The sequence below is a fragment of the Passer domesticus genome, chromosome 1 (genome assembly GCF_036417665.1).
Source record: "Passer domesticus isolate bPasDom1 chromosome 1, bPasDom1.hap1, whole genome shotgun sequence".
In the NCBI taxonomy this organism is placed as follows: domain Eukaryota; kingdom Metazoa; phylum Chordata; class Aves; order Passeriformes; family Passeridae; genus Passer; species Passer domesticus.
Window position 1 is genome coordinate 102,208,161 of NC_087474.1, and position 16,988 is coordinate 102,225,148.

The 16,988-nt window shown below is 35.9% G+C and overlaps 1 protein-coding gene across 7 annotated transcripts in view; it reads right to left on the reverse strand.

Annotated features, from left to right (window-relative positions):
• The window catches only part of ZNF236 (zinc finger protein 236), a 78,846-nt gene that overhangs the window by 54,516 nt on the left and 7,342 nt on the right, over positions 1–16,988 (reverse strand). For all 7 annotated transcript variants that reach the window (XR_010367970.1, XM_064431831.1, XM_064431827.1 and 4 more), the window contains exons 2-6: positions 13,100–13,242; positions 10,916–11,080; positions 6,689–6,867; positions 5,081–5,205; positions 1,728–1,900 (exon numbers count right to left, since the gene is read on the reverse strand). Coding sequence is in view for 6 of the 7 variants with exons in the window: in XM_064431827.1 (XP_064287897.1) it covers positions 1,728–1,900; positions 5,081–5,205; positions 6,689–6,867; positions 10,916–11,080; positions 13,100–13,242 (785 nt within the window). In the remaining variant the exon portion in view is untranslated. The remainder of the gene's footprint in view (positions 1–1,727; positions 1,901–5,080; positions 5,206–6,688; positions 6,868–10,915; positions 11,081–13,099; positions 13,243–16,988) is intronic.

The following is a 16,988-nucleotide window of genomic DNA, read 5'->3' on the forward strand; positions in this document are numbered from 1 at the left end:
GAAGAAAACACAGCAAAAGCAAGAAAGAAAAAAAAATTAATAAATTAACCAAAACAGTAAGTCAAATGCAGGCTCAGGACTGCAAAATACAGCATAGGATGTGATCAGGAGGTAGCATTTATTTAAAGTATCTTATCTCATAACTTGTTTGTTTCATACAGGAAAATGGAGTAACAAGAGAAAAAAGTAAAAAGTATTTTTTACTTCATCCCTAACTAATATTAAAAAGTCAAATTATTAAATCAATGTTGGTTCATTTTTTTTATGCAGCATAAGGTATCACACACAGAGAGCTGTTAACCTTGAGGATGACTAGTCACACCAGGCAATCACAGAATCAGCTAGGTTGGAAAACACCTCTGAGGTCCTCAAGTCCAATCTATGACCAAACTCTACCATGTGAACCAGACCACGGCACTGAGTGCCAAGTACAGTCTTAAATATCCAGGCATGGTGACTCCACCACTTCTCTTGGCAGCCCATGCTAATGTCTAATCACTTGTTCATGAAGGAATTCCTCCTGATGTCCAACCCAAACCACCCCTGGTACAGCTTAAGACTGTGTCCTCTTGTCCTGTCACTGATTGCTTGGGAGAAGAGACCAACCCCCACCTGGCCACAGCCTCTCCCCAGGGAATTGTAGAGAGTGATAAGGTTCCTCCCCACACCTCCTCTTGTCCAATCAAGCTAAACAATCCCAGCTCCCTCAGCCACTCCTCACAGAACTTGGGCTCCAGACTCCTCATCAGCTTCATTTCCCTTCTCTGGGCACGCTCCAGGACCTCAACATCCTTCCTGAATTGCGTGTCCTAAACTGGACACAGCACTCCAAGTTACATGACTTAATTAAGTATATTACAAACTATTAAGATATATCCATATACTGAGGCATATCCTAAAAGTAAGAAACTAACATGCTAAAAGGATCCTTAGTAATATCTACCATTGTAACACAAAAATGCAAAATGAGACAGCAAATCTGAGTTAGGGGAAGAGTGAGAACAAAGATGATATTGTGCACACAGGAAATAAAAGAAGCAAAAAGCGCTACCTCTGTCAGTTCAAAATTTCAAACCAAAACTAGGTTTTTTTCTATGGGTATTTGCAACCACAACTCACTGAAGTCTGCAAGGAAATTACTGAACAAAGTTGCATAGCTCATACTGCTAAGAAGATTGTATTACTTTATCACAGCAGTACCTTTTGAGTCTTAAAAACTGTCTGTCAAAAAGAGAAAAAAAGATATAAAGAGGTTGAATCTTTTTCTTTAAACGTATTCTGGAATTTTCTTCTACTTGTATCCAAAAAAACTCAGTAAAAGGCTGCAAGACATACTTCAAAGACAAATGGCAAGTATGTCTTACAACACAATTACAGTGAGTTGCTGTTTGACCTTGACATTTTTCACAATTTTCTGCTTGGCTGCTTTCAGCTTACTTTCATCTGATTCTAGCCCTTGTTCTCCCAAGACTGACATAGATACATTTTCATGCACCTAACCCCACTATTTATTAATCTGCCCATGTACTGAAAAGACACTGGTAAATGAAGGTTTTGCTACTTCTCCTAATGATACATTTATTCAGACCAAGCTAAGGAAAGCCCACAGGTAAAAGCAGCAATCCACACTAGAGTGGTAAATGCACGCTGGTTGGAGCACAAAGGAATAGCAAAACTGAGTTCAGATGCATGTTAGCACCCAGGACTCGATGAATAATGGCATTTACCTCAGAGTGAACTCGCTGGATGTGTGACTGCAGGTTGCCTTTCTGGGAGAAGGCGGCGGGACAAAAGGCACAGGCGTGGGGCTTCTCCCCCGTGTGCTTGATCATGTGGGTCTGCAGAGCCCCCTTCTGGTTAAAGGCCTTCCCGCACTCGCTGCACTTGAAAGGTCGTTCACCTGCAAGGAAACAGCCGCACGGTTACGAGATTTCAGTAAATGTCAGCAGTTTCTGTATCTAAACGAAAAATTGTATCCATCAAAATAAAATACACACGTTATTATATAAGTTATTAGGAGGTTTTGACAAAAAAATTGTTTACCTCAATCACCAACCTCAGCACCTACTCTGATGAAAATGCAGCCTTGTTAAAAAGGTTTTGTGACTTAGCTGATGATCATCAGTTTAAATGGGTAAAATAAAGGAAATTCAGATGAAGCAATTACTTAAAACACCTTTGCTCAATTTGTAGTTTGAAAGATGCTATGCAAAATCATTGGAGCAAAAAAAAAAACAAAGAAAAAAAAAACAAAGAGAAAAAGAAAAAAGAAACCCAGATATGTTTTATACCCAATCCTATAAAATGCATATATCTTCACAGAAACAAGCAGGCCCGAGGGTAAATGGACAGTAATAAATAACTAACAGCCAAAAATTTAACCTTTTATCAAATTTAAAATCATAAAGTCTTACAACAACTCTGCAAAAGATGGTATATGGTTCCCACTCCCCAACAAATATTAAGAGCACTCTTTGCAAGCACATACTGAAAATATGCAATTAAATAATGTTTTGGACAGTTCTTCTCAGAAAATAATTTAAAAAACTGTTCATATTTAATATTCAAAGAAAAACTAGACAACATTTTTACAGAAATGCTCTGTCATAATTTCCCAATTTTGGTGCCCTCAGTACTGTGCACAATTACACTTTTTGTATGTTACCAGATATGCCTGAAGAACCCCACAGTTACAGAACATAAGAGGTCTGCATAAACAGATTACAGTGCTATATAAACTTACTAAAAAAATTTTCAGTTTCTTACAACAATGTGAACTACTTAACTCCTGGAAACCTCCACTGTGAACTTAGTACTACTAAGTTTTTTCTTTTAGTGAAATAGTTCAGCTGTGGTAACTCTAGGATACTGAAAATATTTAACACCTTGCCTTTGCACATTTTCATAGGCAGTATAGGCACCCAGTATGCTATCTCTGCTACACCAGTAAGTACTACCATGTGCACATTAAGTCAGTTTTAATAAACATTTTTATATGATTTCTAATTTTATATCTGTAATTACATCTACTATAAACTTATTAATTCTTAATTAGGAAACAAAAGAACAAAAGCAGTTATTTTTCTGAAATTGATTTCAAGCATATAATTCACTGAAGGAATGCGTATCTTCTGCTGCTTAGGGGTTTTGAAGGTGCCTTAAGGATTGCAGGTTTTAACTATATATTTTTTAAAAGAGATTAAAATTAAGAACACTGTTTCACATCTGGAAATACAGAATTCCTATTAGGCTTTCATAGGCAAAAAGCTTAGCTTCCAGTAAGAGTTGCTGGTGGACACATGGAAGTATTGCTTCAGGTTAAGTTTGCCTATCTAAGTAAATCTCATTATCAAAATGAAATCTTAACTCTATTGTGGAAAAGTGAAATTTCTGTATCTCAAGTGTAAATTAATAAAATATGGATTTGAGAGGGGGGACAAGGGTTCATTACTCAATCATTAATGTGGGAATTGCAGTCCCTGAGATGTGATTTTTTTTCCCAGAAGGGTGTAAGTACTTGAAATGACTAGCTAGAACAAAAAAAGTACTGCAATTATGAGACTAACGTAATGCCACCCATTGTGCACAGATCTGCTATTTTAACACTTAAAGACTTGGGCATTCTAAATTCTCTAAAACAGAGTTGTTCTTTTATACATATCTACAGTACCTCAAGCAGCCAAATGCCAGACAGATTGTCTGCAGATTTAGAGTACTAGCATACTTCACTAATTAAATGAGTATTTGCAAGCTAATTGGAAGTTAAAATGACCTCCCATCATGTGCAGATTGGGACTGCATTTTCTGTTTCTGGTTTCCCAACAGACAAATGTCTTTCAGTCTTAAAAAAAAAAAAAAAAAAGAAAAAAGCCCTTGAACTTTTCGAAGCTTTAAAAAAGCTAACCAACTATAACCTTGTTTCTTTATTCTGACTAGAATAAGATAATGAATTAAATAGAGCCATGAATCTAAAACACTGAAGTTAATTTTCACTGACCTTTGATACTACTTTCAAGCAATTGTTTTAAAGCAGGTACAAGGGTGACCTCTTGTGTTACTTTTCTATAACTAGATCTGTAAAACTTCAAAAGATTCTTAAGAAAGTGTCACACAATTGTCTTTTTATTTCTTTGTAAACAAGGCCATTCTTGTAAATGGCAACTCATCACATCACTGTCTGAACAGTGATATTACACTGACTGATATTACACTGACTGATATTACAAAGCTAATTGCACACTTACACAAATGAATACCTGAATTAGCTAAAAACTAAACAAATGGCAATTTATTCAGTATGTATGAAAAATACATATTGAACATCATTGGAATATCTTCAAAGAAGACTTTGTTTAAAGCCAAACTCCTGCTATAATAATGTATACCTGGTTAAAAGATGAGAACTATTTTTTCATAGTCATCTGTACACTTTGAAAGTTGTATATTATTTTATGCTTGGCACTTTTCAATTATTTCCCTTGCTTATGGTTTAAACATGCACATATTTATGTCAGAAATGTAATAAAAAACATTTCCTACTCATTCTTCCAATCTGAACAGTCACCTGCACTTCTTCAATTATCACAACCTAGGCTTACCACCTCAGAAGATCACTTCTTAAGTTCAAATAAATCAATTTTAAAAAATGCAAGACTACTGCTTTTTTAGTATCATTAATTCTCATGTACTTGTGCTCTTTTTGCAACTGTAGATTTTAGAATCTACTTTCTAGAATACATAAGATCTAATTTAAAGTAGGTGACTGGCCCTTATCAAGGGATTCTGATTTTAGGGCCCATTGAAACTCTAAGTACCAAAACTGATATTTGCTAACAAATGAAATGCATATATTTTTTCACATTTGTTAACTGCTTCTAATCACACAAATCCGGAAAATTTAGAAGTATATAAATTTCCTAAGCAAATGAATTACATAAAAGTTTATTTTAAACCAACAGGTAACTGTATCTAATAAGCCTAAATGTATTAATAATATTTCAGGTCCCAACAGGGAGAAAAAACACACAGCATTTTGGAGGTTAACTGATTTTTGTTAAAATAAGTACTTCCACAACCTTACCTGTGTGTATTCTAACGTGCCGTGTTAATTGACTTGGTTTCTGGAACGTCTTCCCACAGTGAGGACAGGAATAGGTAAACCCACTTCTATCAATGTTTCTGTTGTAAGATCTGGTATTTGATACCCTGTGATAAAGAAAGAAAAAGAAAAAAAGCAATTTTAATATGAATTGTTATTTTGAAGAAGTTGTTTCTAACATAGTGTTCACTTGGTGGCAACATAGCTGCAACAGTGAAAACCCAAACTCCATAATGATACTAAAAGAACAACACCAACAGCTCTTTTCTCGGTACCTCCAGGCACAAGACTTTTAGTTATTTCTGCACTAAAGATCCAACACATCTTAGAGACTCTCTTCAGACATTTTCAGGGTGAATTCTGCCAGAAGAATACAGTGACTTCACAAACATTTTGGTGGGAATATTCAACTCTGTGCAACTCTATTTCTTTTGCCTGAACATAGCAAAGTCATTCATTCTGAGCTAGAATACACAGATCTCATACACTGGAGTACAAACACACTTGCTGCAGTCTAGCAAGAGCAAGTTAAGAATTTAACAATCCAAATATTCACCATTGACCCTCAAAAACAAATCACACTCTCCAAAGAAACACAGAAACAGAGAATATAAATTCCCAAAATTCATTCTGTTACAAATCAAACTAACTAGTTTATTCATCCTAACACCTCTAAACAGGAGCTGTTCACAAGAACAATGGTTTTAGTAGGTACATTTATATAACTCAACACAAACCTAACTTGACCCTTCAAATCTTTACATTTCTGTTTGCAGATTGAAATTCACAACACTTGTTTAAACCTCCTATAACACAACTATTAAGAAGTTAGAATCTGTATTAACTTCTAGTAAGAAGAACTGGGAATAGACAAGATTTCTTGGTTTGCATATGTAATTTTCCTCATCTGTTTTTTATAGAAACAGTGAAAAGAGAGATCAGCTGTCAAGACTTTAGGCTTTTTTAATTTATAAAGTAAACCAAGAGAAGTTTTTTTCCTAAAAGTAAAGTTAAAATAGAGAGCTGAAAGAAAAGACAGAACAAATATTCACCAAAAATAAGAACAGCATTTACCAGGCTTCTTTTTTCCCCCCCTTCATTTTGTGCTTTTTCAGATTTACAAGAAACTCATGGGAGGCTGTAATGGGGAAAGATGATTAAACTGCAAAGAACAAGTAACATCTTTGCAGAATGAAAGCATTAAAACTTTTGTCATTATAATAAATGCTATGTAAAACTAATATACATTTACTTCAATATACTGCTATTAGTGTTCAAAATCATAAACACACTTCAAAAATCACTTTGCATCAGAGAAACTTGATGCATGTTTACAAATAGCTGGCAGATGAACTATGCTTAGTATGTGTGCCTAAACACAAAAACAGGGGGAAAAAAGGCCTCCAAAAATAACCACCCACTTAAGCAAGGTTTTAAAAAGAAAGTGTCATTTTAGAACAGCATACCAAAGAAAAGATATTATCTGCATAAATCATGGTACTTGCTGACTGGAAATACTACTCCTGCTTTTCTCAGCTATCACCATAAAATTAACATCTGCTCATTTTGTTATAATCCCATGATTGTCACCTTATTTTATAGTGAGTTTTCATATGCTCCTTTAGCTGTGAGGAAGTTTCAAATTCTTTTTTGCAAGACTTGCAGCTGTGAATCCTACTGCCTGCCAATTCTTGACGATGTTCTTCCATGTGTATGGACAGCTGACTCTGTAAAGTGAATTCATCTCCACACTCTGAACAGATAAGATTCTGAAAGAGATAATAGAGACTGATTTTTTCAAAACAGCAGTGCACAAGCTTTGTTCAAGCAGATTAATTTACCCTTCTATGGACGTTGGCAGCTGGAAGCAAGCAACAAGAGACGTATACAAGCAAGAAGAGTTCATGAGCCCTGTGATATAAATCATGTACAATAATCACTGCAAGATTATATTAATATTTATATTTTAAGAAACTCTACCACAACTGAGTTCTTAAAAACTTCATATGGCAGCAGAAACAAGCAGTTCAGTACAATCCTTACCACTCCCTAATTCCTTGGTGGACTGGTTCAAGACACACACAGAAGCTCACCTCAGTGCCATTACACCATGGTCTACAGAAACATCTGTAACAAATAATTACTTTCTAACCAAAATCACAGTAACTGTGGATTCAGGGATTTCACACTTTTACAGGTTAAAATGACAGTGAATGTCACTTTTAAACAGTAATCCCACCACAGTTAGCACTGACTTTTCTTAAGCTTTCTTGACAGTAAAGATGACAGAAATAAAGTGGGACACAATGTTTCTAACATAGCTCTCACAACCCATTACTTTCAGACAGGTGTTTTCATCAGCTCAGTTTTCAGTAATTGTGATCATCACTGCAAATTGAAATGTTTCTTATACTCCCCCCTTTCTCCGTCTCTCATAACAATCAACAAGAAAAGTAAAAACAAACAACAGAAAACACCCATGTTCATTTCAAGAAGGATATTAACAAGAATGTTTTAATCAAGAGGAACACAGGTATGCAACGTTATTTTTGGACTGTTTTGACAATAAATTTGTTCTTTAAGTCTGAAAAAAAAAAATTCTGCAGTCTCACATTTCCAGACAAAAGCTTAAAAACCTGAAGTCCTTTAATGAAATTAATTACCAATTCAAAAATTATTTGTTTAATCTAACCTAGATGTCATTATTATTGCATTCAAATTAGAGTGAGCAACAAATAACTAATTTTTTTTTCTAGGACATACATTCAAATCTGAATACTTCTTATGGGCATCTACTGCTCTTTCGCAACAAATTTAGTTTACGATTTTAGATTTCTAAAAGTGGGGAAAAATTTTATGAAGGGAAACCTACAATTACTATGCCAAGCTCATGAACCTCAAAACTGAGGGATTTTGAATTGCTTCTCAGCATTTTTTAGACATGCATATGTATCATGCTGCAAACACACATATTCTATTAAGCAACTTCTACAAACCAAAAAGTAGCCTAAGATGAAGTTGAGACAATTAAAATCTTCATTGTTCTATTCAGTATTGTGAAATTTGCTGTAGGAAAGCAAGACCACAGTAATGCAGAAAAACTACAAAAAACCCACCTATATATCACATCAACAGACTTTGCTATAGGCAATATCAGATATAATTTTTGGCTCCTCAAGCAAACAAAAAAATCACAACCACGCACAAAACAAGTGATTGAACACTGTAACCTCACTATGGGTAAACCACCTTTTTACACTAAACAGAAGGAGGTGATCATATGCAAAATTCCCAAACTCAGAAAAAAAAATTTTAAAGTTCTACTCATTGGATTCTGCCTGTTTTAACTCTCCCTATCTTACCAGACACAACATCTGAAGAACACTTTGGAATTCATGATCTTCACCTGTTTTGTATTTGTGACACCCAGCATCTGCAAAGGATTTTACTCTGCACTTTTTCAAAAGATCATTGCTCACAAATTATTACACAGTACAAATCAAATACAGTGAATATTTCTAAAAAAAACCAAAAACAAACAAAACCCCAAAATCACACAAAGTAAAACATAAAAATCCAAACCAAGAGGATCTTATAATGAAGGAATTTTCATTTTATATCCACCAAACATCAGTTTTAACTTTTTCAACATATTAAGGGGTTCCTAAAGCCTAAAAGCCCTTCATGTTCATGAAAAAAGAAGACACAGTAGCAGTTCTAATGTAATAAATAATTTGTGTTTCAGTTTTTTATTCACCATTTCTATCTTGCCAGGGCAAAATGTAGCAATGAAAACGACTGTGCATTTCCACTGAGAAAATGGACAAGATCAACAATTCTCAAGAAGATGGGTCATATTTGTGCAAGATATATTCTTTATGACTTCTCAAGAGAAAGCTACCCCATATTAGTGAGTAATTTCAAATATGAAGTTTTTCCCTCACACCAGTATATCACATATAAATCACCAAAGAATGCAAGGAGAAAAGTCTCCTGCAAGCTCAGTATCAACAGCCCAGAAAATTCCTTCCAGAACCTCTCACATGGAACAATCAATCACAAAAGTCTAAGTTTCACAGACAGACACACTCTCCCAAACCTCACTAGAACTGTTCTGTTCTTTCCCATCTGCATTTGTCTGTAGATAAAGCTGCCTGACGCAGCACAGCACAAGAGTAAAGTTCCACAAATTTCATTTTGTGAAGCAAAAATGAAACCTTCTTAACCTCTATGTATGTCCCTAAAAGTATATGCACTTTTGCTCTGATTTCCAATTTTTAACCCTTCTAACAACAAAAGGAAGAAGCACGGACAGGAGGGTGAATGTGCTCCACCGACACTTGTAAACCTGCACGTTGTGGAAAACCCCTCAATGACAGCTAGTGCCATCACCAACAGCCTCTGCTTCAAGTTCAAATTCCAGCTCTCCTACAGGTCCTGTGCATAATTACTGTGAAAGTTATTCCTGCAGTTTTATGTGGATTAATTGTTACATTCAACTCTGTTTTATCACAAAACTATTGGGTATTATAAGAAACACATTCATTAGCAATTGAAATATGTTCATATTTTTATAAATTCAATTTTCAAGCTGCAGATGGAATTTGAAATTTGAAGGCATCACACAGCCTATTCTTCTGACATCTGCACCAAAGCAACAAAATCAGCACTGCTGAAGTGGAGGAAAAATCACTTAGTGGTAGAAATAAATACATACCAAAAACCACTCTCAGGTGTCTTTCTTGATGCTTAGTTTCCTTATTCTGATGTTTTGAGCAATTCATAAATCAAGTTTCCTTAATAATACCAATTAAGCCATATATCATATAGATACATTAATATACAGTAAATTGGACTCTAGTCCACTTAACTTGGCTGCCTACTTGACTGTGTACATGACAAAACATGAGCTAAAATGATTAAAGAAGGAATACAATCTCTACAGATGGCATGCCCTGCATCTGGTTTAGGGAAAAGTACACACAGGCCTATTATCCCCAACTTAGAGGTCAAAACTGCTGTAAGCTGTCAGCAATTGGCATGGAGAAACACACCACTGTTACATTTGTGATTAGAAGTCGGACATTAAAAGTGCATTCCTGATTCAGCTCCAGTTCTCCAAAACAAAGTGCAATTTTAAAAAAGCTTTAACAGGAGGAAGACGCAATTACATTATCAAAAACTTGGTATTTTGGGTAGTGCATTCAACTCTGGCAATTGTAGGAATGCAGTAAAGACTATCAAGTCTGCAAAATACACCACTATGTATTAACTGCTAAGAATTTAACCAACACTATCAAAACGAAAAATGGAATTTTGATAGGGGAAGGAACAAGTATTTGAAGCAAAACAACCAACCACTCAAAAACAGAGGTGGGAGCTGTAGATAAGGGAACAGCTTCATCTATTTCTATGAATGGTAAGAGTGCCTCACCATGACATCAGCCATCAAACATTATTTCTTATGTGTGAGCTTAATAATGTAGATTAAGTCACAGAAGTATCTTCAAAATAAAAGTATGTGCAAATAACCAATCAATTAATGTTCATATATAGCATGATATGGTATCTATCAAATATGCTCAAGTTCCTTTTGTTCACAAAGACACGTCGGGAACACTCATTTATAATCAGGATATTAATTTCTGTTACTAATACTAAAACAGACTCCCCACATAAAGTTTTATATTTCTTCAGAACAAAATAACTTATTCAAAATTTAAATTTACACAAAACCTAAAGCATCTAGATAAAGGATTAAATACAACCACGATGACATGTCTTTTCAAAAGTAAATTATAAAGTTTAATGCAGTACCTCCTCTTTCTCATGTAGCATTATATGTGCTTTCAGACTGGCTACCCTGGAGAACTTCTTGTTGCACACAGGACACGTAGGATCTTCACCATTGTGAGTACATTTGTGAAGTGTCAAGTTGAATTCAACATTAAATGACATCGGACACTGGTCACACCGGTGAGGCTGTTTGTTAAAATCACAAAAATAAAGACAAAGTTCAGTCTTTCCATAAGATATATTGTCCTAGGTTACAATATTAAGATGTATTCTCTTCCCATCTTTAAGAGTTGTTGAAACCAGGAGAGGGATGTTTTTCCTTATCTCCTGTTAATGGGCCCATCAATGCCTTTCTGCATGACTCAGAGATAACTCCCTCCAGGAGCCATTTCTGTTTAATGGGCAATCAAGGACCCACCACCTGATCACAAAATGATAGCAGCCCATTGTGAGATGCCCTGCCCAGGGGGAAGGAGCTAAGCATCCCCACCTGGATATAATCTGGGGTTTGGGACAGAACAGTCAGTCTTTCCACTGGATTCCCAGAGGAACAGGTGTCTTTCCCACTGGAGCTTCAGAGGAAGATTACACCCTTTCTACAGGATCATTGCTCCAACAGAACCACATCTGCCACTCCAGGAGCACTGCAGCCACCAATCCAACTGACCAACAGGGTGTCAGGTTGTATTCTAATTTTGTCAGTAGTTTTTCTTTTGTATTATTACATGTATTTTGGTTTTCTTTTCCCTTCTCCTAATAAACTGTATTTCTGACTTGGAGTCTCTCACTGGTTTTGCTTTCAAAACAGAACATATACGTACCCTGAGTGACACATATAACCATACAAATCAAAATGTTAAACATTAAGAAAGAGCAATTCAAGCATCTACACAGGATAATGATGCTTAATAATACTAATATTAATTATTTTATCTTCTTTGCATCTCCTTACAAAAAATACAAATACAGCATTTTAAGAGCACACAGGGAAAAGAAAGAAGGGGAACTAAGGAAACCAGAGACTCAAAACTGAGACTGTCTGAAAAGAGTGAAGTTAGTAGGACAGAGCAATGAGCAGGAGACAGAAATACATTTTCCTATTTTAACTGTGACCATGATTCACCCAGAGGTGGCTGGACACTGGAAGAGGCTCCCCAGGGAAGTGGTCACAGCACCAGGCCTGACAGAGTTCAAGGAGGATTTAGACAATGCCCTCAGGCACACGTGTGACTCTTGAGGTATCCTGCACAGTGACAGGGGTTGGTCTTGATGATCCTTGTGGGTCCTTTCAACTCAGCATATTCTGAGGTTCTATGAAATCTCCTGAAGTAAAACTAATAATCAAAACAGCAAAACACTTGGTTTATACTAGGCCTGACTGCTCTTCACTTGGTATCTGCAAAACCAGTTTTCATTCTTTAAGAGCACTTTCACTTTTGGATGTAAGGGCTCTTACATAAGCGTGCAATAGCATGGGTTTAACTTTATCAACTTTACAACACTGAAACTTGTGTAAGTTGGTAAGTTGTTCTTTTTATACGTGAATTATCTCCAAGTGCTACATTTTGTGAAAATTAATCTGTATTTAGGGTTACCTCAAAAAGTAATAAAGTTATTTTCCTATCACATGTAAGTAGTTTTAGCTTTGTGAACTAGAAAGCAAGGGAAATAAATTAAATGCTTCATATTATTGATACAACTTGTGACAAAAGCTTCATTTAAAAAGCCAGTCCAGTCTTAATCACATATTGGTATTCTTCTCATTCTTTCCCAAATTTGATTTGTAAGCAGCTAAAGTTATGACATTAATCCACTGATTAATACATACATACTAAATTAGTTTACTAGTAGGATCCTGTTGATAAATATAAGCATTATTTTCTTTTTATTGCTAATGTGTAGAATCACTTTGCAAACTCTACTGAAAAAAAACCTCATGCATATTGTCATCCACCTGGGTAATTTATAAATCAAAGAAAATGGCTAAAATTAGAAATTACTGATCTGGAAACAACAATCCAATTAAAGAGCATCAAAGGAAGGTCCTATCTCAAAGGAAACATGAGAAAACATGAAAGAGGTACGTCACAAAACACTAAGGTCCCCAAGTAATAATTATTAATTCTGAAAAGAATTGGAGAAGATGTCTTGTGTTAGCATATGAAACTATCAATGTACACTGGTTATATCTAGCACAAGTCATACCTTGTCATTTTGCTCATGATCCCTCATATGGCGCTGGAACTGGGTCTCTCTTGGAAAAGACAGCAAACAAATGTCACACTTATGGAAGCTGGGTACTTGGTAGGGAAAATTACCGTTCTCTGTATTCGGTGTCAGAACATCATCTACAAAACAAGCAATAAAACATTTGTTTGAAGTTACATTTTATCTACTTATAATTTACTGTAAAAAACAGAATAACTTGAAGCAGCAACTATTCCAATTCCTCTAAGATTTTTGACTTATCCAACAGTGTAACTTCAAGGGATCCAGAAGATCTCAGGCATAAATATTACTGCTTCCCTTGACATAAGATAATTCAAGTATTTCCACATCTCAAACTGCCAGTCACCACAGACATAAATAATCACCTTTTCACAGTAATTTGAAATAAATTATTTCTGTGCTTCACAAACAGCCATCTAGTTTGAAACAAAATGAAACCTTGCAAAAGACACTAGGTATGAATAAGATACTGCCAGGGGTTCCTTTTAATATTACATCACAAGTTTCTAAAAAAGTTTTTTAAAATTAATAGTCAGCCCTCCCTCCCTTCTCTTGCTCTCTCTTTCCCTAAGGGAAATTTAGACATGCTTTCTTTCTTCTCCTTCTGGCATTACAAAATCTTTATTAAAACCTATTTAAAACCTTTAGAGTTGTAAACCCAACACCAATGTTTCAAACAGTTAAGAGAGATGCAATAAACTGCAAGTCTAAGTGTGTGCATATTCATTCAATGGAAAGAAATGTATTTTTCTTTAAACACACCCAGACTAAGCCCATTCAGTTTTCTTTTGAACTCCTACAGTCATGTAATTTTTGATACACAAGTCACAAGCTTCTACATCCTCCTGCTCAAATGAGTGAATTCAATCCTATAAATAATTTATGATATAAGGAAAATATTAATCCAAGGAAGTTAAACACATTTTACATGTGAGATGGTACTGTATTACTAAATAAGTTATCTTCATTTAAGAAAAACTTTAAGAAAAAGCAACTGGCAGGAGGGGTCAGCTTGTGCTGCAGGTTAGGGTCATGAAAGAGGAAAAAATCTATAGAATTCAGTTTCAAACCACCACAACTAAAACTGCATCAATAACCAGAACACAAAAAGAATGGAACATTGATTTTAGTATCCAGACATGCAATGTTTCTGATGTTTCTCTTTAAGTCGGTACTTTTCTTCATGTATGTAAGAACTAGGCATAGGAAGTAACAACAACACAAGCAGAAGTTTACAGCATCCTGTTTACATTTCCTCAGAGGAAATTGAAGATTATACAGTTCATATAGTATTTCCATGCTACTACACCCACTTCAAAGTCATCTCTCATTCACCACAGCCTTTACAAGGAGAAAGAAAATATCAGTACCTTATGTCCTGATCATTTTCTTTCCCTGCTAAAATTCTCATAAACAAACTTTAAAACCTCGTAATTGAGGAAGCTGTAGGAAACATTTCAGCACAATTTATTCTGGGCAAGAAATCACAACAAAAAACAATGCCCTAGGGACATGCACTTCCCATTCCTGGACTAAGTGACCCAATTAAATTTTGCTTTGCAAAGTTTAGTTATCAAATATTTCTCTGTAATAGAATGATGCAAACATCACTTATCTTTCTCATACGTAAACTTACACTTACTGCACCCTTTAACAGACTATAAATTCATAGCATGCAGACACTATCAATAACAACCCTGAAACGGCCACATTTCTTCAAAAGCTGAAAATCACAGCTTTAATCACAAGGCACAAACCTTTAAGCAATCTTGTGATAAATATGCCTGAGTAGAAAAAAGGACACAAAATCAGTTTCTGTAACTAATGGCATCACAAGAGAAGTGAAAGAAAAACCTACTCCTACACTTGGGCTATATGGAAACGTAATGCACAAGGCTTTCTTTTCCCCTGGAAAAAGGAGTAATTGTTCAACCCTATGTAGGCCTGACCTCTCACTTTAAATTGAGAACTGAAAAATGATCCAATCCATGACTTTCCAAGGGCCCTCAAACCTTCTCCTTGAACCAAAGAGATTCTTATCTTTAAACATTCACTCTTGAGATCAAAGGCACTACACAATATGCAAAAACAACGTGGAAGCAATTGAAGTAGCAAAAATGTAACAGTGACATCATCAAAGGTGCTAAGTTCTCTACACTTTGAAACCAAAACCCAACACGCTCACTCGTTTCTGAATAATACTGCAAAATGGCATCAATCTTAGGTCACTAATATACCTATGTATCATTTTTATTAAAATGTGTGTCATGTCTGTATTGACCCATACTGATTAATCTACAGGCTGTGAATTTTCTTCTGCAATTTTAGAAGGAGTTTAACTATAGGATGAAAAATTAAGTATCTTGTAATATTTCAACAGAATTTGATTACTATAATTCTATGAAATCAGACCACCTGATGCAATACCTGAAAGTATTTCAGCTTTTCTGTAAAAAAAAACAGGAATAACCACCGCTAAAAGAAACAAAGAGGCAACAAATGCATAATCTTAAAATATTTAATAGAAAAGAACAGAAAACCAGCCTGAACTAATAAAAATAAGGAGCTCAACATATCACATCTCATGCCAAAGCATCACAAAGTTCTCCAGACTAGTTCATGGATGTTCATAAATCCTGAGCTGCCTCCAAGCTGTTCCACCTTCCCAAAGGCACTCTGATCCCATGGAAGAAGAAATAGAAGGCGCCATATAGAAAATGAACTGCTTACAACCATAACATTTTAAGCATTACTCTTTTTTCTAACTCTTTCCAAAGCCAAATTTTACAAGGTTATTTGGTCCTTTTATATTGCTAAAAAGCAAAGGGAAGACATTGGGTGTTGCAGTTTGTTTGGGGGGGGTAAGGAGGGCTCCCCGGGGAGTCTCTGGAGGAGCCCCCTAAGCTGAGAGTTCCCTGTAGCAGCAGGCAGGCAAGGAGACTCGACAGGGCTTCTGAGGGTGCTGATTAGATGAGGGTTTATTGGGGTCCCACTCCCGGGAGCAACATGGTTTCTGAGGAAGAAGGGGGGAAGGGGGAGAGAGGGAGACTCTAGGGAGAGAAGGGGCCAAGAGAGCGTCTTGTCTCCCCTGCACAGCCTAACAGGGAGATTCAAAGTGGGCACGGAATAAGATTTGGGCCAATGGGATTACAGATACATGAGACTTCAGGGGAGGAACACAGGTTTGGAATAAACCCTACATTTTCGAGGGGCGAGACAGAGCACACCATTTACCTAAAATGCAACACCGCAATTGGGGAATCAGGACTGGACTCTAGAATCACCTGGACTGTGAAGTCCAGCTTCTCTTGGCAGAAGACTCTCAGTGCAGAAATCCTTAAGGACAATGCACAGCAGATCAACTTAGGTCGGACTCCAGAAGTCTTCAAAGGCTCAGCTATTGGGAGATCAGGCTGAAGTCTGTTCTAGGTAGTTACAGCCACTATGTCCACTAAAACAGTCCAGTTTGGACATTAAAGAATTCTGAAAGTTCAATTGCTTCACATTTTCTTAAAGGGCAGGACTGTTATCTAATACAGATTTAAATTAAAACACAAACTCATTTATTCATGAACACTATGTCTGAAGTAGCCTATGGGAGAGATGAGACTATAGTGTCTTTTTTCCTTTGTATTGTCACTAAAACAGTCTGGTCCTCTATCACTCACTAAATACTGGATATTTTAGCGAGTTGCACAGCTTCCTTTTAATAAAGACGTGGGAAGCGACTTCATAGCTTACTCTTCTCCTGAAAAGGAGAGTATTCAGAAAAATATCCCTCCTGAAATCAAACAACTGGGTAACAGCAAGGCCTAAACTGTTACACTGCATTTAGAATTAGGAGGACATAAAAACAGGAAAGACA